The sequence below is a fragment of the Microtus pennsylvanicus genome, chromosome 9 (genome assembly GCF_037038515.1).
Source record: "Microtus pennsylvanicus isolate mMicPen1 chromosome 9, mMicPen1.hap1, whole genome shotgun sequence".
In the NCBI taxonomy this organism is placed as follows: domain Eukaryota; kingdom Metazoa; phylum Chordata; class Mammalia; order Rodentia; family Cricetidae; genus Microtus; species Microtus pennsylvanicus.
Window position 1 is genome coordinate 43,163,875 of NC_134587.1, and position 23,625 is coordinate 43,187,499.

At 50.3% G+C, this 23,625-nt stretch overlaps 1 protein-coding gene across 1 annotated transcript in view; it reads left to right on the forward strand.

The window, feature by feature from the left end:
* Ak8 (adenylate kinase 8) overlaps window positions 1-23,625 on the forward strand; it is a 120,777-nt gene that overhangs the window by 35,779 nt on the left and 61,373 nt on the right. Inside the window, exons 6-10 of the mRNA XM_075985598.1 lie at window positions 566-647; window positions 1,137-1,208; window positions 2,233-2,433; window positions 6,601-6,732; window positions 11,106-11,195. Of these exons, the coding sequence (XP_075841713.1) occupies window positions 566-647; window positions 1,137-1,208; window positions 2,233-2,433; window positions 6,601-6,732; window positions 11,106-11,195 (577 nt within the window). The remainder of the gene's footprint in view (window positions 1-565; window positions 648-1,136; window positions 1,209-2,232; window positions 2,434-6,600; window positions 6,733-11,105; window positions 11,196-23,625) is intronic.

The window sequence follows — 23,625 nt, forward strand, 5'->3', positions numbered from 1 at the left end:
AAGAAGAGGAAGAAGAAGAAGAAGAAAGAGGAAGAAGGCGGCTCTAATGCCAGTGAAGGAATGGACTTGCTAAGAAGGTCAAGAGCAAGCAGGCAGAGAGAGAGGGAAGTATAGCTGAACGGGGGCTTACTTCTTCCATGACCTTATATAGGCTTCCAGATTAAAGGTGTGTCTTCCTACCTCAAAGATCTTCTGGCTCCAAAGTCGAGTCAGCAGCCGCAACGGGTGATGCAGTTGTCAGGCATGCTTCTTTGTTTAAAAGGCCCCAGCCCCCTTTAGACCTTCTAAAAATAATCTAAAATAGGGAGGGGCAGCTTAGGGGGTAAAGGTGCATATTGCTGTCAACACTGATGACCTGAGTTCTACCCACATGGTAGAAGGAGAGAACTAACTCTTGAAAATTGCCTTCTGACCTCCACATGTGTGCTGTGGCAAGTGCACACCCACCTACACACCTACCTACACGCACATATACACATCTCTCACCCACTCACACATGCACAAAATAAATAAATAAATAAATGTAAAAGGGTTAGTAATGAACCCCTTTATGCTCTTTCTCTAGGGCTGGATCCTGGACGGCATCCCTGAGAGGCGGGAGCAGGCGCTGATGATCCAGACTGTGGGACTGGCGCCCAGGCATGTCAGTGAGTACAGCCCCGGCCCCAGCTGCCCTGAGCATGCAATATGAATATGAGCCCTGCTCTTTAACACTGGCTCCCTCCCACCGTCTCCCCTGGGCCCAGTCATTGCCCATGGGAGGGCTTCAAGGGCCTGGAATCCAGAAAGCAAAAAGACACATTAGGTAAAACCTAGCTTCAGCCACAAAGCTAACTGTGTTGAGAGCTTGTCATGTAGAAAAAACAGGGAATCTCCATGCTGTGGAGATTTAGGAAACCAAGGGAAAGGTGGCGGGGACCAATCACAGAAAAGGTCTACACGGCGATTTCCCACAATGAAAACAGCTGACCAGTGACATGTTCCACCGTGGACTGTCTTTGGGATGGTTTAGTGCCGTCTAGGAGAGGTGGGTGACATGGGGGTGTTGAATGTCATCACACAGCAGAGGTCCTGAGGTTCAGATGTGTGGCACCTGAGCCCTGCACACCTGGTTTGTTCCTTTCCTCTCTGCCCAGTTGTGCTTAACGCTCCAGACACGGTCCTGATCGAGAGAAACATGGGGAAGCGGATCGACCCTGATACTGGAGGTATGATGGCCCCACCCTCACCCCAAGGGACTAAAAAACTGTAAAGGGCTGCCCCATCCTGCCCTCTGCTCCAGGACCCCAGCGGGGCACACGGAAGCCCCAGCAGGCAAGAAAAGAGGCACATCATGAGTGAAAGGCAGGGTCTTGTTTTCAGGGAACTGGACTCTCTGGGTTGACTGTGTCCAGGAGCCTGGGCTCTAAAGAGCTTGCCTTGAGTCTCGGAACCACGCCCTGGGGACCCGGTACAGGGGGCTGGTGTTTTTCCTGGGGAACTGTGTGCCCCACACTGCTTGCTCCAAGTGTGGAGGAATACGGCACATGAGTTTCCTGAGAAAATTGTCCTATGCCACAAACAGGATCTAAAGTGGCCACATCATTGGGGTTGGAAACAAGGGGAAGGTACCTACCTCTCTCGGGTTTAGTTTTCTCTGGACTTGGGGTAAAAGCTCGAATTGCTCTGAGGATGAATTGAGGATGTGGGCCCATCTCAGGGCCTACCGCAAAGTCAGCACTCAGGAATCTGTGGCTGCCCTTAGTCCTGGGCTGAGGGCACCGCTGTCCTTTTCCTTGACATGAGCTGTCATATAGTCTAGGTCAGCCTTGTGCTTCCTGCCTCCATTATAAGTGGCCTAAGAATAGAGAGCCACTTGAGGGTCCCCACATTTGGGATGTCCTGGAGGGAAGAGAATGGCATACCAGCCATAGGTCTGAGAAAGTTGTCATGACTCCACCAAGTATGTAAACGCCACCAGCCACCACACTTGGTCTATGAGGTGCTGGGAATTGAACCCAGGACCTTGTGCATTTGAGGCAAGTACTCTACCAACTAAGCTACATCTATCCCCAACCCCATCATTGTCTTTTTATAGTTGTGACTAGCAGCTGATGTTATTCGTGCATTGTTGTATGTAAGAGCCTTGATGGCTGGGAACGGTGAGTCACATGCCCTGGCAATGAGACAGGCAATGCAGCAGAGCCCGCGGCAGCCCTGTGTGGGTACTCCAATGTGCCTCTCCCTGTGCAGAGATCTACCACACCACCTTCGACTGGCCCCCTGAGCCTGAAATACAGAACCGGCTGATAGAGCCAGAAGGCATCTCGGAGATAGAGACAGCGAAGAGGCTGCTGGAATACCACAGAAACATCATCAGGATTCTTCCTTCCTACCCCAAAATCCTGAAAACCATCAGCGCAGACCAGCCATGTGTGGATGTCTTCTACCAGGGTAAAGGCAGGCTGCCCCACGTGGAACCACACAAGGGCTGGGGTCCCTCTGACCACCTGACCACCCTGCTCATCCCACACCCCCTCAGACTGGCAGCAGCAGCAGCTGGGATGTGTGTGGGGACCCTGAGTGACAAGTTGATGGGCCATGCAGGGACCTCTGGGTGTGACTCTATCCCCAGCCACAGAGGGTTTGACAGTGTATGGGGGGGCGGATAAAGAAAGGGAGGGGTATGATGGTAGCGAAGACTTGAGGCCTGATCTTGAATAAGAAGAAAGAGAACTATATAAAGATTAAGACAAAACAAACACGTTCGTTATCAACCCAAAGCAGGCAAGGTACTCCACGAGCCGGGATAGATTGCCCACTCTCCACCACCAGACTGCATGGTCATCCACATAAGTGATAGGCGTTCAAGGGTTATTTATAAATATTAAAAATTATTTAAGTTTTGATGTCTCAAAATCCACTTATCCCCTCACGTGTGCTACCAGGGGAAAAGGCACTTAAAGTCTTTCGACACAAGAAAGTGACAGCAGACATTTGAGGCCCTTGATGGCCCCTTTCTCGTAGGTGCTTAAATCTCTTCAAGGAAATAGAATTGAGACGATGGTGTGGTTCAGTTGTAAAGTGTTGGCTTCCACATAAAACCTCACATGGTGGCATATGCCTGTAATCCCAGCCCTCAGCAAATGCAGACAGGAGGAGCAGAAGATTAGGGCCTCTCTGTTATACAGAAACTTTGGAAGCCACCCTGGACAGCATAAGACCATGTGTTGAAAAAAAAAAAAACAACAGACCAGGGAGTGGTGGCATACACCTTTAATCCTAGCACTTGGGAAGCAGAGACAGGCAGATCTCTGTGAGTTCGAGGACAGCCTGGTCTATGAGAGCTAGTTCCAGGACAGGCTCCAAAGCTACAGAGAAACCCTGTATTGAAACAAAACAAAAGACAAATCATTTTAAGTCAAGTGTGGCAGGACATCTCTGTAAAGCCAATGCTTAGGATGCTGAGGCAGGAAGACAGACAATTTGTGGCCAGCCTGGGAAGTATAGGGTGACCCTGCTGCAAAACTTTAAATTTGAATTTGGAAAAACTCGCAGGGCTACTGGTGTGGCTTCACTGGTGGAGCGCCTGCCCAGCATGCCCCCAAGGCAGTGCCTGCACTTGCCGAGTAGAGGCAGGGATATCAAAAGTGCAAAGCCATCCTCAGCTGTGTAGCAAATTTGGGGCCAACTGGGGCTCATATGACCCTGTCGTAAAAGCGGAGAGGGAAACAGCGTTTGTTCTGCGAGCATGAGGGTCTAGGTTTAATCTCTAGCACCCGTGTAAAAAGGTCAGGTGTGACAGAAGATACATGTAATCCCAACGCAGGGAGGTACAGACAGATGGATCCCAGCCTCACCTACTCGGTGGTCTCCAGGCCCCTGGGACTTTATTTCAAAAGACAAGTCGGGTGGCTCCCAAGAGTGTCCTCTGACTTCTATACAAATGTGCACACACACTCATGGGTGCCTGTGAGCAAAAGATAAGTGTCCTTTTGATTGGGTGTGGGTTTCAGACACTTCTCTGTCAACCCTCTGCAGCCTCCTCTGAGGAACCCCAGGCCCCCTGCTGCCTGCCATCACCAGTGGGCAGGCGTCCGCAAGGTGGTACTGCGTGCCATGTCAGGTTGAGACTGCCTTGAATTTCCCAGAGCTCTGCATCTTGAGAAGATCTTTAGTAGCAAACACATGCTTTTAAGATGAACATCTACCGCGTTAATCTAATGCCACGGTTCCGAGTATACACATTAATTACTTCTAAATTACTTAATTAAATTTAAAAGTTCATATGATCATTCATAAAGAATTCATGCCTGGAATTGTAAATAAAAATGTGAGCATCTAAATATTAATTATTATTAATTAATAATGTGGAGAGATAAATTGAAAATCGGACTGCAAGATTCCCTCTGTGTTGTTTTTTTAATCTCAGTGCATCCAGACGCCATCCACTTCCAAAAAGAATAACTGGATGTGGAGACTGTCTGGGGGATCGTTACTTCTAATTAACTTAGCTATTTACTGTAAATTAGGCATCATTTGTAAGCAGGCTGCTTCGCTGTAGTGTCTGTGCTTTTCAGAGGTTCTGGGTCACAGAGGCCTGAGAACTGAGAGCTATGGAAGGATCTCCTGCTTTGGGCTGTTCTAGAGGAGGAACGGTACCCCAACCGAAACTTCGAGAGACTTGTCATGACTCTACTACCAAGACTCCAGACAGCACTAACTGTACAACAGGACAAGGATGATAGCTCCCTCATGGACTGGCAGGCCAAACATATTAATATTTAACTTAGCAGTTCCCACGTTGCCACAGTGCGATGTGGCCACAATGGTAGGGACCACAGCCTTGGCGGTGGTCAACTCTAACTCACCTGTGCTGCTAGTTCTGAAAAGAAGGATCTGTAAACCCTAGTGACCCAGTGAGACGATCCTGTAATGATGCCAGAGTTCAGGGCAGGGGCGACAGCTCAGTTAGGAGAGGGCTTATGCAGGCATGGGGGTCCCGAGTTTGGATTCCCAGCACCCTCCACCAAGGCTGGCAACATGAGTTCGATCCCCAGGATGCACAAGGTGGAAGGAGAGAACTGACTCCCTAGCACTGCCCTTTGGTCTCCTCACACGCATGTGGAGTGTGCATGGATGCAAACTAATAAATTCAATTTAAAAAACATGAAAGGCTGGCCTAATGGCACAGACCTATAATCCTGGTAATGGGGAAGCAGGGACAGGTAAACTCCAGGTTCATTGAGAGACCTAGAAATATAAGGTAGACAGTGACTAAGGAAGACAACCAACATTGACCTCGAGGCCCCATATGCAGGAACTTCTATGTATACATGCAACACCCCCACATAAACACACACACATGTGTACCCATGGATAAACCATACCTGCAAACCCCCCCAAAGATTTCAAAGTCTGTATAAAGAACAAATACTGCTGGCTCTCAATTGGGCTCCTTTTGCCTCACCGCCTCCAGAGGAAGACAGCTGACTATGTTCATTTGTACATTTATTGGTTGTGCTATTGGCATCTCGTGGGCAGAGGCCAGGATGAGCTTCAAATGCCACTTGAGCCAGAAGATTGGAAAATCCCATGATGGGCACACCTATAAATCCCCCATAAGATGAGCCCTTCCTTGACAAAGGAAGATTGGCAGGTGCCACTCAGAGCTGCCCTTACGCAGGACAGCCTGCCTGGGGGCCTGGGCAGAAGGTGAGGTCTTGGGGAGGAGACGTCGTTTTGAAGGCTGTGCAGACCAAGTCTCCAGCCTCTTTGGTAGCCAGCTGTCCTATGCAGGTTCCCACCAGGCAGCCCCTCCTCCTGTTCTCACATCTCCCCTCTTCTGGGTGGGCACAGAAGGGGACCTACTTGATGTGAAGTACCCCTTCCCTGAACTTTCTGGCGTCCTGTGCCTTCCCACAGTGAAGACTCCTCTTTGTTCAAGATGTTCACCCCTATCTTTCCACCCTTCTCTTCATCAAATGCCAGAGGAACAGCACAGGTCAGGAGAACGTGGCGGAGTCTGCCTGCTCCTGTGACCTTTTTCATTACTGCCTTTTTGGAGTCTTGGAACAAAGTTAGTGTCCCTGGAGTGAGGCCGTACAAATAATTCTCCACCGATTCCCAAGTCCTTTAGAAGTCCCTGCACACCAGGCCTCTTCTCAGCCCTCCGCACTTATCAAAGCCTTTGTGCGACACACAGCACTCGCCTCCACTGGGAGACCAGCCTAGCTCTGGGGCTTCAGGTTAGAGGCTCAGGCCGGATGACGACTGGAAAGCGCCTAACTGAACAGTAAATGTGAGATGCTTTCATGTCTAGGGCAGCCTCCCACCTCCAACACACCCAGTTGGAACTGGAGGCAAACACGGCTGCCTGACGCACGCTGGGGAGCGGTTCCATGACAGTGCTTAGAAGCTGCGTCCCTCCCTGTGCACCTCAGTGCCTGGCCGCGTGGTTCTTCTGCGATTCTTCTCCCTGATGATTCTTGGGTGGTCCAAATGTTAGGTGCACTGAAGGGTCCCGCTATGCTTCAGGCCGGCAGAGCCCACGCAGGGGTGTGAGCAGGCTCCTTTTCTCATCGGACCTGGGTTTGATATTCTCATTTCCTCTTGTTCCAGCTCTGACTTACGTCCAAACTAGACACCGATGCAATGCCCCGTTCACCCCCAAGGTGCTGCTATGTGGGCCGTTGGGCAGTGGAAAGAGCTTGCAGGCGGCCCTCCTGGCCCAGAGATACGGCCTTGTTGACAGTGAGTATCTCACCGGAAGTGTGGCTAACCTGCCTCCTACCAGCCTGGGCTTTGTGTGTCCCTGGCTGTTGGGAAGAAACAGTAACCATTCTCCTTCCTGCTCTTGCCTATTAACCTTTCCTACTTACTTCACGACTCTGTCAGCATAGAAAGTTTTTCTTCAGAGGACATCGCCATGAAGACAGTAATCCATTAATCACAGCCACAGCCCAAGGGGTCCGAACATTTTCTAGCTGTTCATCTTCATGTCCCCTGGAGCACTCGCTCCCCTCCCCCTCAGCCCGCCCCCCAATGCTTCTAAGCAGCCCCTCGCCAGCGCCAGGCCCTGCAGCCTGGCTCAGCTCCTCCACCCCAGGTCACTGTGACAACAGGCAACACTTTTCTGCACCAGAGGAAGAGGCCTTTCTCTGCAAAGTTTCAGTAAATATTTTACCAGGCGGGGAGAAAAATATTGAAATCAGCTCTCGGGGTCTTTTGCGATGTAGTCCCAGGTGGCCTGGGCCGCTGGCCTGTGTTAGTGGGATCGCGCCAGGAGGGAGGGAGAAGCGTGGTGCTGGGGTATTTAAAGGTGCTGCTCCCCTCCACCCACCGTGTGCCACAGCCCACTAACCTCTCAGAAAGTGACTGTCCCCAAAGACACCAATACGCACATACACCGCCCAAATAGTACACGCATGCAAGTATATCTAGAGACAGAATATAACCATGCCACACTTTGAATAAATGTGTGCCTCTTAAGACGTTTGTCTTTTAAAGACACAGGGGATGAGGTGGAGAGACAGCCTTGCCGTTACCCACACTTCCCCAGGCTTCAGTTCTTGGTAAGATGCAGGTTCCCACCTCCCCTTGTTTCCTCTGAGCCTGAAGAATTTCCTTTAACATTTCTTTCCCTTAACAACTGCCAGTGACAAATTCTCTCCCTTTCATATGTCTGAAAATATCATTTTCTTGCCTTCATGTCTGAAGAATGCTCGTTACATATAGAAAGCTATGTTGGCAGCCTGGTTGTGTTTTTCCTCCCTCTCCCAGCACTTTGAAGGCGGTGTTCCACTGTCGTCTGGCCTGTGTGTTCTGATAAGAACTCAGATTATTTTTGTGTCCTGTCACCCTGCCTATAGAAGCATCTTCTCTTCCCCTCTGGCTGCTTTTAGGATTTTCTCTTTCTCGTTGGCTTTTAGCAATCTGAGTACAGTTGCTTAAAGGAATGGCTTACTTGATGTTTATCCTTGCTGGGACACACAGATTCTTGGATGTATCTGTCACCAAAATCTGAAATACTGCCCCCGCTGTGTTCTGGGTGTTCTATGTCCCTCTGCTCCACTCCCTATTTTCTGGGACTCTGGTGATGTGTGTTAGCCTGCCCGTCACAGCCCTTACCTGTCCACCACCCTGCTCTGTGCCATTTGAGATTTTTCCATTCCTCCTTTCTTGCCTTTAGACACAGCCATGTTTCTCGTTTACCAGATTGTATTGTCCAGTTCCAGGATTCTCATCTGGTCCCGTTTTTCTGGTTTCCATGTCTCAGCTGGTCCCCATCTGTTTATTCATTTTAGCCATCTTTCTTTTAAAGTTGAAAATGCACTCTGCTCCATGCCCTGCAGCCGTGGTGCGCTAATTCTGACGGTCTATTGTCTGCTGGTCTGATTCTGTGGTCCATTTCCTTTCTGCAGCCTTGGTGCGCTAATTCTGACGGTCTATTGTCTGCTGGTCTGATTCTGTGGTCCATTTCCTTTCTGCAGCCTTGGTGTGCTAATTCTGACGGTCTATTGTCTGCTGGTCTGATTCTGTGGTCCATTTCCTTTCTGCAGCCTTGGTGCGCTAATTCTGACGGTCTATTGTCTGCTGGTCTGATTCTGTGGTCCATTTCCTTTCTGCAGCCTTGGTGTGCTAATTCTGACGGTCTATTGTCTGCTGGTCTGATTCTGTGGTCCATTTCCTTTCTGCAGCCTTGGTGTGCTAATTCTGACGGTCTATTGTCTGCTGGTCTGATTCTGTGGTCCATTTCCTTTCTGCAGCCTTGGTGCGCTAATTCTGACGGTCTATTGTCTGCTGGTCTGATTCTGTGGTCCATTTCCTTTCTGCAGCCTTGGTGTGCTAATTCTGACGGTCTATTGTCTGCTGGTCTGATTCTGTGGTCCATTTCCTTTCTGCAGCCTTGGTGCGCTAATTCTGACGTCAGATCGATTGTCTGTTGATTGGCTCTGAGTCCATTTCCTTTCTTGCAAAAGTTTGCATCTTTTTCTGATTTTTCCAGTAGTTTTCGTTTTCATCCTTGGACACATTGGTGCTTGTGTTGAGAGTGGATTTTGTGCTTCTGCATTCAGAACTTTAAGTTTGGGGTCAGTGGGATAACTCGGTGGGTAGCACACAGGCTTCACGGCCTGAGTTCTAGACCCAGATTGAACAAGATGGCTGAGGAAAACTGCCTCCTGAGAGCTTTCTTTTGACTTCCACACATGGGCTAAGACACTTGCATACCTGTGCGTGCAAGCGTGTACACAGACACACAGACACACCACAAAAATCCAGGTGACAAGGATCACAGCCCAGGGCTGCTTGTCACTGGAGCTGCAAAGCATGCGTCCCCATCTTTCTCTGGCTCTCTGGCCTCCTATGCTTCCTTCTTCTGCTTCCCTTCCTTCAGAGACACTACCCACCGTGCCTCCTCAGCCAGAATTGGAGGCTGAGCACTGGATTGGAGGCTGAGCACTGGGCTCAATGTACGGACCTGCATTTGGGTCCCAGCCCTGTCCCTTACCAGCTGACCGGGTTATTAGCTCTTTGGGTCTCAGTTTCCATAGGAAAGGGCACCGGGTGGTTGTCAGGACTGAATAATCAAAGGAAACAGCACAGTGCGTCACGGACAGACTCTCACACTGGTCTGTGTCTTGTGCTTTCCTCAGTTGTCGAGGACTAATTCTGGGGTAGTTGGTCTTTGCTATGCAGATCATTTCAGGGTTTATTTTGGTTTCTTTCATATGGACAAGGAAATCCTTAACTGAAGGTTATAAGCCAAGATTGTATGACTAACAATACAGCTTTCAAGCCTCCTGGCTGGGGCTGGAAAGATAGCTCAGTGGTTAAGTTCTACGTGACCTTGAGGAGGGGAGTTTGGACCCCACCCACATAACAGGCCCCGTGTCCCATGCATGCATATACTCCAGCTCCAAGAGGATCAGAGACAGGGAGATCTCTGGGGCTTGCTGGCTTCCAGACTAACCAAGGTTCAGAGAAAGACCCTGATTCAAAGAAACAGGCAGAAAGCGATAGAGACACCTGATACCTGCATATGACTTTTTACACACACACACACACACACACACACACACACACACACACACACTCTCTCTCTCTCTCTCTCTCTCTCTCACAGACACACACACACACATGCATGCATCCTCCCTCTCTCTCTCTCTCACACACACACACACTCATGCATCCCCCCACCACCACCACACACACACACTTGGGCTGAGGAGATGCTCAGGGGCTAAGAGAATGTTCTGCTCCTTATAGAGGATCTGTGTTTGGTTCCCAGCACCCATGTCAGGTGGCTCACAACTGCCTGTAACGGCAGTTCCAGGGCATCTCGTGGCCTCTCCTGGCCTAAGCAGGCATCTATACACGTGTGCACAGACACACAGGCATAGGCACCATTGAAAAGCAGCTCTGGCTTTGACGAGGGATGAGAGCCTGTGGGGTTTTGTTTTTCACTCACTATTCACTGACCAACCCCTCCCATGTGCTGGCCCTGGGTCAAGACTGAAGACACAATGGGGCAAGACAGAAAAGGCCCCACTGCAGTGGGCATGCAGCCAAGGGGAACGAAGAAAGTGGCACCCACCAGGGGGGCTTCAGCAGGGTCTTCAGTTAGGACTTAGTGTGTCTGAGATGCCCATTGGTTCTTTCACGAACCCACCATCCCTCCAGCACCGTGCCAATGGAAAGGCTGGGGTACCACCATGCTCCCCTACCCCTGTGAATCAAACTCTGTGAATATGAACCCAGCATGCCCCCAACTGCACACTGTTCCTCCACTGCAACCCAGAGAGCGCCAAGTCTGCTTGGCTGTTCCAGGTATAGCCAGGGCCCTGCAGGAGCCTCCCTGTCAGCGACAGCCTCGTTAGTGTCTTCCCCAGCGGTCCATTTTTAATGCTCTTTGGCAAATGCATTCCTTTTCATTCTCCTTCTCCCTCTCCCTTCCCTTCCAACTTCCTTTTTGATATTTGCTTCCTCTTGGACGCCTCCCACACACCCTTTTATATTTTTTCGGTGACCTTTCCCGCCCCAGCAGGCAGTGAGCCAGAGTGTCTTTTTTCCCATCTTTCCTTCTCTTTAAAATTTAACAGTGTCTCCACTCCTCTCCCCCTCAGTCTGCTGCGGGCAGCTGCTGAAGGAAGCTGTGGCGGCCAAGTCAAGCTTAGGGGAGCTCATCCAGCCGTTCTTTGAAAAGAGGATGACAGGTAGGCCACACTTGCCGCTAACCGCCAGCTTCATGGCTCCAGGGCAGGTACTCTGTCCACTGTGGGCATAGGCCGGGAAAAGGGGGGGCAGGCATTTGGGGATGCAGACGTGCCCCAGTTTGTGTACAACAAGCTTTCTTGGACCACCAGCCCCCAAATCATGACAAGGAGACTCATTATTAATTATGAATGCTCAGCCTTAGCTTAGGCTGGTCTCTCGCTTCTTCTCCTTTTTTTCTGACTTAAATGAACCCATTTCTCGTCATCTGTGTGCTGCCCTGAGGCTCGTTTACCTCATCTGTGGGTGACCGTCCGTCCTGCTTTCCTGCTCCCTCCGTGTCTGCCTGTCTGGCAGGCTCCCCAGCACGCTGGCCCCCAGGCTGCTGGCCAGCTCCCCTTTTCTTTCTGCTCACCAGCCCCGCCTATCCCTCCTCTGCCTCACTATTGGCCATTCAGCTTTTTGTTAGACCAATCAGATGTCTTCAGCAAGCAGGATAAAACAGCAACACATCTTTACATAGTTAAACAAATGCAGTATAAACAAATGTACCACATCTTTACATAGTTAAACAATTATTCTGCAACACAAGCAAATGAGACACATCTTACATAGTTAAACAACTATTCTATTCCACAACAGCTGTGGCTTGGTATTTTAGTGGCATCCACATCTGGTCCCACGCCAGGTAAGTCACAGATGTGGTGGCTTGCCACTGGTGGTTTAGAACATTCTATTTCTTCCTATTAAGAAGGTTCACTTCTCACAGATGGCCCAGAGGAGGGTTTGCTGGGGAAGCAGGATCAGATGGCCTTTCCATGGACCTTGTGTCATTTACAGTCTGAAAACATTCTTGGATCTGAGTCTCCAGAAAGGGCACCTCTGGACCCCTCTGCTTCCTGAGGCAGGGTGTGTTGGGCAGCCTGAGAACTAGTGTGTACCTGCGATGCTTTCTGGCCTGGTTCAGATTCCAGTCATGTGGCCCCAAGAAACCCCCACATGCTTCTCAAAGGTCCAAGCATCTTGGCAGTGAGATGGAGAGAGGAATCTATGCACACAAGATTTTCATGACCATTGCCTGGACCATCAATACACAGGGTCCAGGAGGTGGAAAGCAAGGGCAGCTGGACTGGGACACAGCCCAGTTGGTAGAGCACCTGCCAGGCATGCATGAAGCTCTGGGTTGGATCCTCAGCACCACATGAACTGGGTGTGGTGATGCCCACCTGAAATCCCAGCACTTGGGAGTTGGAGATTATTCTCAGCTATATAACAAGTTTAAGGTTAGCCTGGACTATGTGGGACTCTTCCTCAAAAAGAAAAGAATAATAACAACAGTAGCAACAGTAGCAGCAAGCACAGTGGCACAATCAGGTGTTCATGAGTCCTGCCCCTGCCCTACACAGTGCCAGGCTCCACACTGCAGACTTGTGCACTGAATGAATGAACAGGATGTCAGAGCGTGTAGCAGGTGGCCTTGGCTTTTGCCCTGTGCCATGCTTTTCGTGACTGTGTGAAAAACTAGCTCCCACCAGCGAGCACCTAGGAGAGCAGAGCTAAAGACAGTGACCAAGTCAAGGAACACAGCAAATAATCATGGACTTTGCAAGGGATGGACCCTTTCTGTAACATGTCCACATGCCCCTCCTCATATGAAGTTACAAAAAAGTATTTGAGTAGTTTCCAAGTTTGCATCTCTTGGGTTATTTTATGAAGTGTGTTTTCTTGTGTATATAAGCTGAACAGCATACCCAGTTATCCCCTGAAGGACTGCACCAAAAGTCATGCCCATTAGCAATGACGTATGGAATGCTGCCCCTGTGTGCATGCCTCTGTCAGTGTGTGCCTGCCTCCTCTGTCTCTTTGCCACCTCTGGCTGTCGCCAGCATGTTTGCCTGCTGTTGCTGATGTAGCAGATTTTGTTTATTTTATTATGGAGGTCAGAAATCCTGAACTGAATGAAGGGCTGTCCAGGACCTGCCTTCTTCTCGCAGCTCCTAGAGGCTTCCTATATTCCTCGGGCTGCTGGGCCCTTCTCCCTTTCTGAAGCCAAGCTGTGGAGAACATCTGTGTCCCGCTCTGTCCCTCTGTCTCTGTCTCTCTCTTCTGCTTCTCTACGTAGACTTACTCACTCTGTAAACCAGGCTGGCTTGGACTCACACAGATCTGCCTGCCTCTGCCTACTGAATGCTGAGATGAAAGACGTGTGCACCTCACCTGGCTATTCCTGGATTCTTGGAATAAGGACCAAAATAATGACTCTCACAAATGTGCAGAAGTAGAAAGGAAGCTTCACTTAAAATCAAAGCAATAGTGCGGATCAGGAGCACCCTGTTGACTGATAGGGACCCCAGGAGTGGCTGTTGTTCAGGGCTTTCTATTTATAGGGTTTCAGAGAGGGAGGAGTTTGGTTGTAAGGAGCCTAGTGAAGGCTGGTCTCTGTTTTGATGAATAGATTGTGTAAACCTTCCTTCCCATAATGTATCTGGTCTTAACCACACTCATTAGGCGTGGGCATAGATGCTAAATAGAGAACTTGCCCTAAAAATGTTCTTCAAGGACACAGTTTTTCTTACTACACATACTCCTAAAACCAATCTAATCTGTCCCAACCCATAACCTGTAGTTGTTGGGTTGTGTTCAGGATTGAGTGGAAATGGGGTGTTATCAAGGGACCCACTAAGGAGAGGATACTGGTTAGATTTTGTCAGCTTAACCCAAACCTAGGCATACCTGGGAAGAGGGAATCTCAATTGAGAAGTTGCCTCCATCAGATTTGCCTGTGGCCATGTCTGTGGGCTCTTTCTTGATTGCCGATTCATGTGGGGGCCCACTGTGGGTGGTGCCATCCCTAGGAAGATGGGATTGGGCTGGAGAAGAAAGGTGGCTATGCAAGCCATGGGGAACAAGCCAGATAGCAGCATTCCTCCATAGCCTCTGCTTCAGTTCCTGCCTCCATGACTTCCCTCTGCCCTGGCTTCCCCTCTATGATGGGCCATAACCTATATGCCAAATAAACCCTTTCTTCCCCAAGTTTCTTTGGGTCATGGTGTTTATCAAAGCAGCAGAAACCAAACTAGGAAGAGGAGTAACTTGTTTCCATCGTCTAAAGCAGGCATAGCTGCAGCTTGATACAGGCAGGAGTTCTTAGGCTGCCTAGCAGGTTGCTGAGTGCATTGTTTGGGGAGGGGCATGTGCATGCGTGGTCCAAGCCAAGCGGATGCTGAGGTTGTTAAGCTGTTCCTTATGCTTGCTGCCTCAAGGGTCCATTGGAGGCTGGGGGAGTGTTAGTCTGCCTACCAGAAAAATAAACTTTGCCGATCTGTTTTTAGTTGTGACCACCTTTCTGATTACAAGCGAGGTTGGTAAGGTTGAATATAATATAAGATAATTGTTCTGTGCATTTCAGTTTGTGTGAATTGCTGTGGCTTGTGTTTCTGTTAATAAAGCACTGGGGATAGAACCCTAGCACTAGGCAAATACACTGCCCCATACCCTAGCCCCATTGTCAGCGGAGGTCTGAGCTGTGTGGTTGCCCGACTGTTTGCAAATGCTCTTTGCTTCAGTGTTGTTGGTTATCCCACCAGGTCCTTACACCGACTGTATGCTTAGGTCACAGGTTAGTTTTGAAGATTTGGTATTGTTGCCGGAGAGCGTGACAGCTTGTCCCCACCCCTGACAGTGACAGTGGACGTGTCATTGTCACCCCGAAGGTGCTGTTCACTGAGGCACATGACTCTCTAAATTTCTTCCTCTGCCTTTCTTACTGGGTGTGGATGCCAGGCATTTGGCTTACTCAAACATCTCTAAAGTGCAATTGGGAGCAATGGGGAGCCATTTCGTCTCAGGATGTCTGGCTCCTTCAGCCTGCTGAGGAGGCCCTTCTGAGGCCCAGCTGACAGACATGGCTCTCATCATGGCCTGGGGTCTTGTGACTATGGAAACAGGTGTGTGTTTTTCTGGACGGCTCCCTCCTTGGTGTTTTATCCCTCCACACCTCTGTGTTTGTTTAGACAATACACCACCAGCCGTTCATGTTTCCTACAAATTAACGACCCAACAACCACCACTACCAGACCTTTACAACAGAAGCGATGCATTCCGCCGTCTTGTCTCACAGCATAGCAAGAGGTGCATTTACATAACATCTCCACCCAGGGCCTCATTAGTGGACTTGGGAGAAGCTGCCAAGCCAGCCCGAGTGCCGACCTTGGAGAGGGGACACACGCACTGTGTGGAGGGGCCACTCCCCAAACTCTGGGGCAGGAGGGGCGCCAATGATGCTCCACAGTTGTGTTTTGAGGGAAGGTGAGGTGGAACAGAGGCCGTCCAGACTGTGCACAGCCATGCCTGCTTCCTGGAGGAGGCTGTCTGAGGAGCGGTGACGTCTGTGATTGGAGAGTGCCCTAGTCCCCAGGTGTGTTGACACTCAGGTGTGAGGACTGTTCCTGAATCCTGACCCTGTGATGGTTAGTGTTCTCTGTCAACCTGACCTGCAGCCGTTACCTAGGAGACAAGCCTGGAGGCATACACCTGTGCAGGATTGTATTAATTATGGGAACTAATGCAGGAAAACCCAGCTTGCCTGTACACAGGAGCGTTCCCCGGCAGGGATCCTGGACTGTGCAAGTGGAGAACGGGAGCCGAGCAGCAGCCTGCATTCATATCTCTCTGCTTCCTGGTTGTAGCTGCGCTGCAACTAGCTGCGTCTTAGTCAGGGTGACGATTGCTGTGATGAAAAACCTGACCAGAGCTTGGAGAGGAAAGGGTTTATTTGGCTTACACTTCCACATTACTGTTCACCACTGAAGGACGTCAGGACAGGAACTCACACAGGGCAGGAACCCAGAGGCAGGAGCTGAGGCAGAGGCCATGGAGGGGTGTTGCTTACTGGCTTGCTCAGACTGATTTCTTATAGATCCCAGGACCACCAGCCCAGAAGTGGCCCCACCCACAATGGACTGGGCCCTCCCCATCAATCACTGATTGAGAAGATGCCCTACAGCCAGATCTTATGGAGGCGTCTTCTCAACTGAGGTTCCCTCCTTTCAGATGACTCTAGCTTGTGTCAAGCTGGCACAAAACTGTCCAGGACAAGCTACCTCAGGCTCACACAGCCTAGACTTTCCCACCAGGATAGGCTGTATTTTCACCTGTGAGTCAGAATAAGTCATTTCCTTTGTGAGTTGATTTTGTTAGTATTTTATCATAGCAACAGAAAAGGAAACGGAGGCAGAGCCTATGAAAAGGCAGTCCCCAGAGCGGCAGGGAAACACCATCAGCTGGAACTAGCAAGGACAGATGCAGTTGGGATCTGAAGTCACAGTCCTCCCCGCCTGGGGAAAGTCACCCAAAATGTTCACATCCTGATGGTGGGCCTGGGAGATAGACTCTCAGACCCTGCCCAGGACAACCTTGGTTTGGCAGAGGCAGTAGTGGAAGGCAGATGCTCAGAAGGACCCCCCTGAAAGAAGCCGTGCCATGTCTTTTACACCCGATGTCAGAAGGTCCTCTTGGATGCTAAAGGACAAGTTGGTAAACTCTGTCACACTTTTGAGATTTAGAAAGAGACCACACAACCACAGCTGTTCCTGTTACTTACAGTGTGTGTGTGTCTGTGTGCATGTATAGATCTTGTGTGTGCATGTGTGTATATGTGTGTATGTATGTATGAGTATGTGGGTATGTCTCTCTGTGTCTGTGTGCATATATATGTATGTGTTATGTGTGTATATGTGTGCTTGTGTATCTGTATGTATGTGTGCTTGTGTGTATGTTGTGTATGTGTTCATGGGAGTCTATTCAGGCATCTCAGATGCCCCTCTTCAGACTCCCACACGTATTCTAGTACCTTCGCCCTGAGTGCCAACAGCAGTCTTAGGAATGTGGATATACCAAATACCTGCAAGGTACAGAGGGTTTGGCTAACTAGGCAGAGAGGGTTATAAAAACAGAATCAAGTGGGGGGGGGGGGGACATCAAGGAATGTGTCACGTGCCTGTAACCACAGCTGTAGAGGGCAAAGAGAGATCAAGAGGTCAAGGTTATCCTCAGCTGCAAAGCTTTAGGTTTGGGTTTTGATGGGTTTTGTTTGTTTGTGTGTTGTTGTTGTGGGAGTATTTTGTTTGTTTCTTGTTCTTTGAAACAGGGTGTAGTCCAGTCTCTGTGTAGCCCTGGCTGTTCTGGAACTCACTGTGTAGACCAGGCTGGCCTTGAACTCAGAGATCCACCTGCCTCTGCCTTCTGAGTGCTGGGATTAAAGGTGTGCACCACCGCTGCCTGGTTTATAGTTTAAGCTTGAAGCCAGCCTGAGCTACATGAAAACCTGTATCAAATAAAATAAAGAAAGTAAAAAATACAGAGAGACACAACTGTGGTCCAGAAGCCCCTGGGAACTCTGAGCTGGTTGCTGTCACTGCCATGTGTCCACCCGTCATGGAAACTTCATCCCAAATCAGTCACCTCAGACTCATCTGGGAACCCCTAAGTCCGCTGTAAACCCTCTGCTCGCCCATGCTACTGTTCCTGGCCTCCTGGTCACCTTTCTCACAGACAAGCCCTCCCTGCTGTGGCAGGCTCAGGTCCTGTCCTGTCTCCTCTCCCTGTGCATGCCCCAGAGCCCCAGAGCTCTGTGTCCCTGCCACCCTTGCAGTCCTGTCACCGGCTCAGCCTGGTGGATCCATATGTCATCTTTCCCCCATGGAACCCCTTCCTCTTGAGTCCCCCAATGGACCTCATGATGTTCTGTCCCAGCTGTGACCTTTGTGGACTTAGGGATGTTCTCTTTCTGTCCTCACAGATGCTGCCAACACCTCTTTCCTCTCAAATCAGCAGCAAAATTAATAACCGGACTGTTTACTCCCCATCTTTCTACGTTTTTCTGGCCAAAGGACCCCAGGGCCCCATATTGGCTTGTCTTCAATCTCTCAGTCCCAGCTCTAGGCAACAGCACCACAGAGAGAGGGCCAGTGGGACACTTACTCTGTGCCCCGGACTTTGAAATGTATAGGTCTGACCTTTCAAACTCCTTCTGACTTGAGCTTCAGTACACACAACGACTCTATCCCCCATGTTCCATGCGAGCCATTCTGTAGGCAGGCAGCCTCCCGTACAGCCCACAGGGCCTGGTCTGACAGCCAGGCTCTAGCTTCAGGTATGTTTTTGCCTGGGTAAGAAATGAGTAAAAAGGATTCCAGACTCTTGGAAAGGTGAGTTTGCCAGCATTTCTGATCAGCACCGCCAGCCTCCTTTGCCTCTGTGGAAGCCCACAGTGCTCGCCAAGGTTCTGTCCCAAAAGCCAAGCAAGGGGCTACGAGGTCTCCCTGTGTGATTGCAATGATGGTGTCTCCAAGTGGTGTCGTGTGTGGCTCCTTCCCCTGGCTTCAGTTCTCCCAAAAGGTGTCTGTGGACTTTCTGAGTTTCAGAGACCCAGAGCTTCCTCAGGAAAGTGGCCATTGTGACTTTGTCTTCCAAATATCTGGTTTTCTCACCTTGCTTGGCTGTGCTGACTCACCTGGTTGGAAAACATGCATTGCAGGAGAGCGGGCCCTTGTTCCATCCCAGCCGCCCAGCTAGCTTACACCTGAAGTAACCACACAGAAACTGTATTCATTTAAACATTGCTTGGCCATTAGCTCTAACTTCTTATTGGCTAACTCTTACATCTTAATTTAACCCATTTCTGTTAATCTGTGTATCGCCATGTGACTGTGGCTTACCGGCAAGATTCTAACCAGTGTACATCTCAGGCAGAAGATCCGTGGCATCTCCCACTCTGCCCTTCTTCCCCGCATTCAGTTCTGTCTTCTCTGCCCACCTAAGTTCTGCCCTATCAGGCCAAGCAGTTTCTTTATTGATTAACCAGTGAAGGCAACACATAAACAAAAAGACCTCCAAACATGTGCTGCCGTTTTGGGAGCTAGAGTTCATTTACAGATGCGGTCCCCTTGGTGACTCACTGGCACCCCGCCTTGGTTCAGGAGGGTGGTGTCTGCCCCTGATCTGGTCACTGGTCTCATCCTTGGATATTGCTTGAGTTTTCAATAGCGGAGAATTAGAAACAGCCGAAGGGCAGGGGTCTGGTGGTGCATGCCTCTGATCCCAGCACCCAGGAAGTAGAGGCAGGTGAATCTCTGAGAGTTCCAGGCCAGCCAGGGCTACACAGGGAGACTGTCTCAAAAAAATCACAAAACACCAACAAAACCCAGCCAAAGGCCTAGCTTATCTTTGCTTTAAATATCGTGAGCTGTCCACAGCAGGCTTGGTCCCATCAGGACCCTGCCTGCAAGGACCCATCTCTTCAGTGGGGCCTTTTGGAACTGGGTTCTAGCTTTTCCCGCTCCGGTCTCTCCACGAGTAGAGAGTCATCCACCATGGCTCTGCCTAGTTGACTCTTGGCATCCTTGCAATGGACTCCCAATTCACCTGTCTGACAACCAGCAGTTAGAGCAGGAAGGCGCACATTCCTTGAGACATCCTAGGCATGCGCCTACTTCCAGGGGAGACTATAGCTGTTTAATTGGCATAATAAAAATGACAGTTCTGGTGTGTTTTGGAAAAGATCCTTACCTGGAGTTAGTAGCATTTTTTCCCACACAGCCTCGATTTCCTAAACATGTCTGCCTAGTAAGGTCCCTCGGGGTCTCATAAAATCTCAACAGAGGTGGGAGGTCTGAGGGAGATTTGAGACCCTCACTTGAACAATCACCTAGCAAAACTAGCTAGTGTAACTCAAGCCATGCAGCCCAAACTGGGACGATTACAGCAATTCGGAGAGCATTCTGCGAGTCCGGGTCCCAGGAGGCCGCCTACATCAGAGCCTAGTTGCAATGCCTCGTTTTGTTTAAAATGGGGAATTAATATTCTCATTGCTAAATGCACACGAAAGAGTTGACAATAGGCTGCTCTCCCCTTTTGTTTAAAACTTGCAAAGAGCTGCGGAGTTGAAAGACCATGCAAAGCCCCCGTCTAAGGAGGCAAGAGGAAGCCGATTCTTGTTTGGAGCCTGTGCTAGCTGCGAGCTGCCTTCCCGCCGAGGGGAGACCCTAGGGGACCTCTGCCCGCTACCAGCAGCCTTCCGGTGTGGTGTGTTTGTAGGCGCTGAAGACAGCGCAGGCCTCTCTAAATAATTTACCAGTTGATTAATAGACTCACAGGGGTATAATTAGCGGAGGAGAGACAGCGGGCACAGTAACCGGTACACGCTTGGGGGAACAGCCAGCCTTTATTTTTCTACAGAAATTTTCTAGGGTGCTGGGCGTTTGAAGCTAAGTTGGGAAGAGCTCAGCGCCTCTTCTCTTTTGAAGTGGAAATAGGACAGTTTGAATCCGTCGAGTTTAATTTTTCACAAGCTTTAGGGGCCCCGCAGAGTAACTTCCTTTTTATTATTGAAAAAAAAAAACCCACGTTTTTCTTTCATTTTTCTACGCGTGCACACCCACCCACCCCTGCGCATGCACACACACACACACACACACACACACACACACACACACACAGTCCAAGCGGTAAGCCCTAAACACATTAATTTACTTTTCTATCAACGTGGGTTGTCCTCACTCTGCCTCCCCCAGGTATGTCGATGCCTGTCCCCTAGAGTCTCATCCCAGCCAGAGGCCCGCTGGAGGGTGGCCTGAAGGTGGATTAATGGATGCCCCCTGTAATGTATGCATTCTCCAGGATCCCTCACCTCTGCCTGACAATGCTTTTGAAGTAGCTCCCTTTTTCAAATCAAACTTTGGACTTCTCCACTGGGACTGCTACAAAGACTTCCGTATGGAAACGAGGTAACAGTCTTCCTTCTGGCCCAGCAGGGAGCGGCGGCCAGGCTAGCCAAACAGGCCACTGGCATAAAACTGCTCTTTGCATTTTGAGGGTCCAAGGGCCCGTTAATAAGGGTGCATGTAGCAAGGGGGTCAGTGCACGCGTGTGTCCCCAGCCCTCCATCAACAGGTTTATGCCTCTTGGAAGCCTAGCTGCTCATTTGTCTTCACGAGGCTTTTCATTTCCGAAACTCAAGTCCAAATGGATCAAAGACCTCAACATAAAGCCAGCCACGCTGAACCCCATAGGAGAGAAAGTGGGAAGTACACTTGAACGCATTGGCACAGGATACCGCTTCTTAAATAGAACCCCAGCAGCACAGACACTGAGAGAAACAATTAATAAATGGGACCTCCTGAAACTGAGAAGCTTCTGTAAAGCAAAGGACACAGTCAACAAGACAAAACGACAGCCTACAGAATGGGAAAAGATCTTCACTAACCCCACATCAGACAGAGGTCTGATCTCCAAAATATACAAAGAACTCAAGAAATTGGTCATCAAAAGAACAAAGAATCCAATTTTAAAAATGGGGTACAGGGGCTGGAGAGATGGCTCAGAGGTTAGGAGAACTGACTGTTGTTCCGGAGGTCCTGAGTTCAATTCCCAGCAACCACATGATGGCTCACACCCATCTATAATGAGATCTGATGCCCAGAACACTATATATATAATAAATAAATTTAAAAAAAATGGGGTACAGACCTAAACAGAGAACTCTCAGAAGACAAATCTAAAATGGCTGAAAGATACATTGTCTTTCTTCGTGATCAAAATGACATCCAGAAAGGGGCATTGCCTTGGCACCACGAGCCATGAAGTTTTCTGTTCAGTAACTAGTCTGGTGGGGGAAACTGAGACAGCTGAAGTTTCTCCCTTCATGGATTCAAGCTGGAGCAGGAAACCAGGCAACCCGCTCCTCCCTGCTGCTTGGCACCCGCCCCAGACTTCCTGCAGCCTCCAAGTGCTTACTACGTATCGGGTATCCAGTCACTAACAAAATAAATCCAGACATGGCTAGGCAGTCCAAGGAGAGCCCAGAAGTGCGAAGTGTCCTGCTACCCAGAGTGTCTGGAGGCATCTTCCTCTCCGGGGGCAGCCAAAGAGGCCTCAGAGAAAAATGGAAGTGCAGAGCACTCAGCTGTGAAATTGTCCTCGACAGGTTGTCCCCGGAAGCCCAGCCTGCTTCTCCAGGCAGGAGGTCCCCAGTGTGCCATCTGGGCAGCCCTTGGCATGGCTGGCATTGCAGTCAAGCCCATCTCGGGCCTTCCCAAAGGCAGGAGTGGTTGGAAGCCCCTTTTCCTCTGGGAGTGTCCTCAATTAATGGGAGCAACATTGCTTCTTTCTCAAGTGGGGCTGCTGAAGTCTGGGGTTCAGTGAAGAGGGCCACCTCCCCACCATGGCCTTTTGTGCCTCTGTTCCTCCAAATCCGGCTGGGGGGGGGGGGAGAGGAATGAGAGTTGAGAGAACATGTAAGGAGCTCATCGTCCAGCCAGTGCTGGAGCCTCCCTGCGTGGGGGACCCTGGTGTAGCCCTGCTGGATGCAGCCTGCGGCTTCACACCTGTCTGCATCACTCTGAGTGCCATTAAGGCAGCAAGGGGCAGAGGGTGACAGAAGACGCTGAGTACAGAGGGCCCAGGCCAGGTGGGGAACAGAGAAGAGGAAGTGTCTGCCCTCGCCTCCAGGCAGCACAGCCCTTGTGCAGGGATCCAGGGCTGGGAGTGAGGAGGAAGGGCTTCATCCCCCTTGCCCCGGCCCTGGGCGCTGACTGAATCCTCCCAGCCAGTCGAGAGTGACTGGGTTACTGGGAGGTAAAAAGGACCCCAGCCCTTAGCATTTCCCTGTCTGCCTGTGCTCTTCCCTGCAGCTGGCTCTTCCTCAGTGCCCGATACCAACAGGCTCATGAGGACAGAGCAGTGGGTATCTGTGAACAGCAGGGTAGGCAGGTGACCGACGCCCCAGACCCTTGTGCCATGGACAATACCAAGACTGACCTGCTGACCCTCACGCTGCCTCCTGCCCTCTGCTGTGGGAGGTGCCGGAGAGGCCACCTACCATCAGTCTGGACCGTGGACACCCTGGTTATTAGGACAGCAGAACCATGCCAGCTGAGTTCCCATCTGCCACGTACGTTCAGCTGTGTGGCCTTGGGCAAGCTGCTCGCCCTGTCAGGCCTCAGCTTCCCTGCCTGTAAGGTGATTGTCTACAGCTTCATTAGCTTGCTTTGTGTGTGAGCCCATCAATGGCATGCCAGGTACAGGGACCGGTGAGATGGCTCGGGAGACAAAGGCACCTGAGTCTGGTCTCTGGAGCCCACATGGCGAAGGCAGAGAACTGGCTCGAACAACTCGTCCTCTGCCCGCCACACACATGCTGTGGCGGTGCCCCCCTAAATAAATGTAGTTGAGACAATAGCAACAACAGCATCCAGGTGCAGAGCACGCACAATGCTTACTCGTTACCCTGCTTCAGTGACGACAGTCGTGGCTATTGTGCTGGCACAAATACAGATGCATTGGATATATATGTTGCGTGCGTGTTTGGATGTGCCCGCACCTCTGGAGGCCGGAAGTCCACGTTGAGTGGCTTCCTCAATCACTCTCTACCCC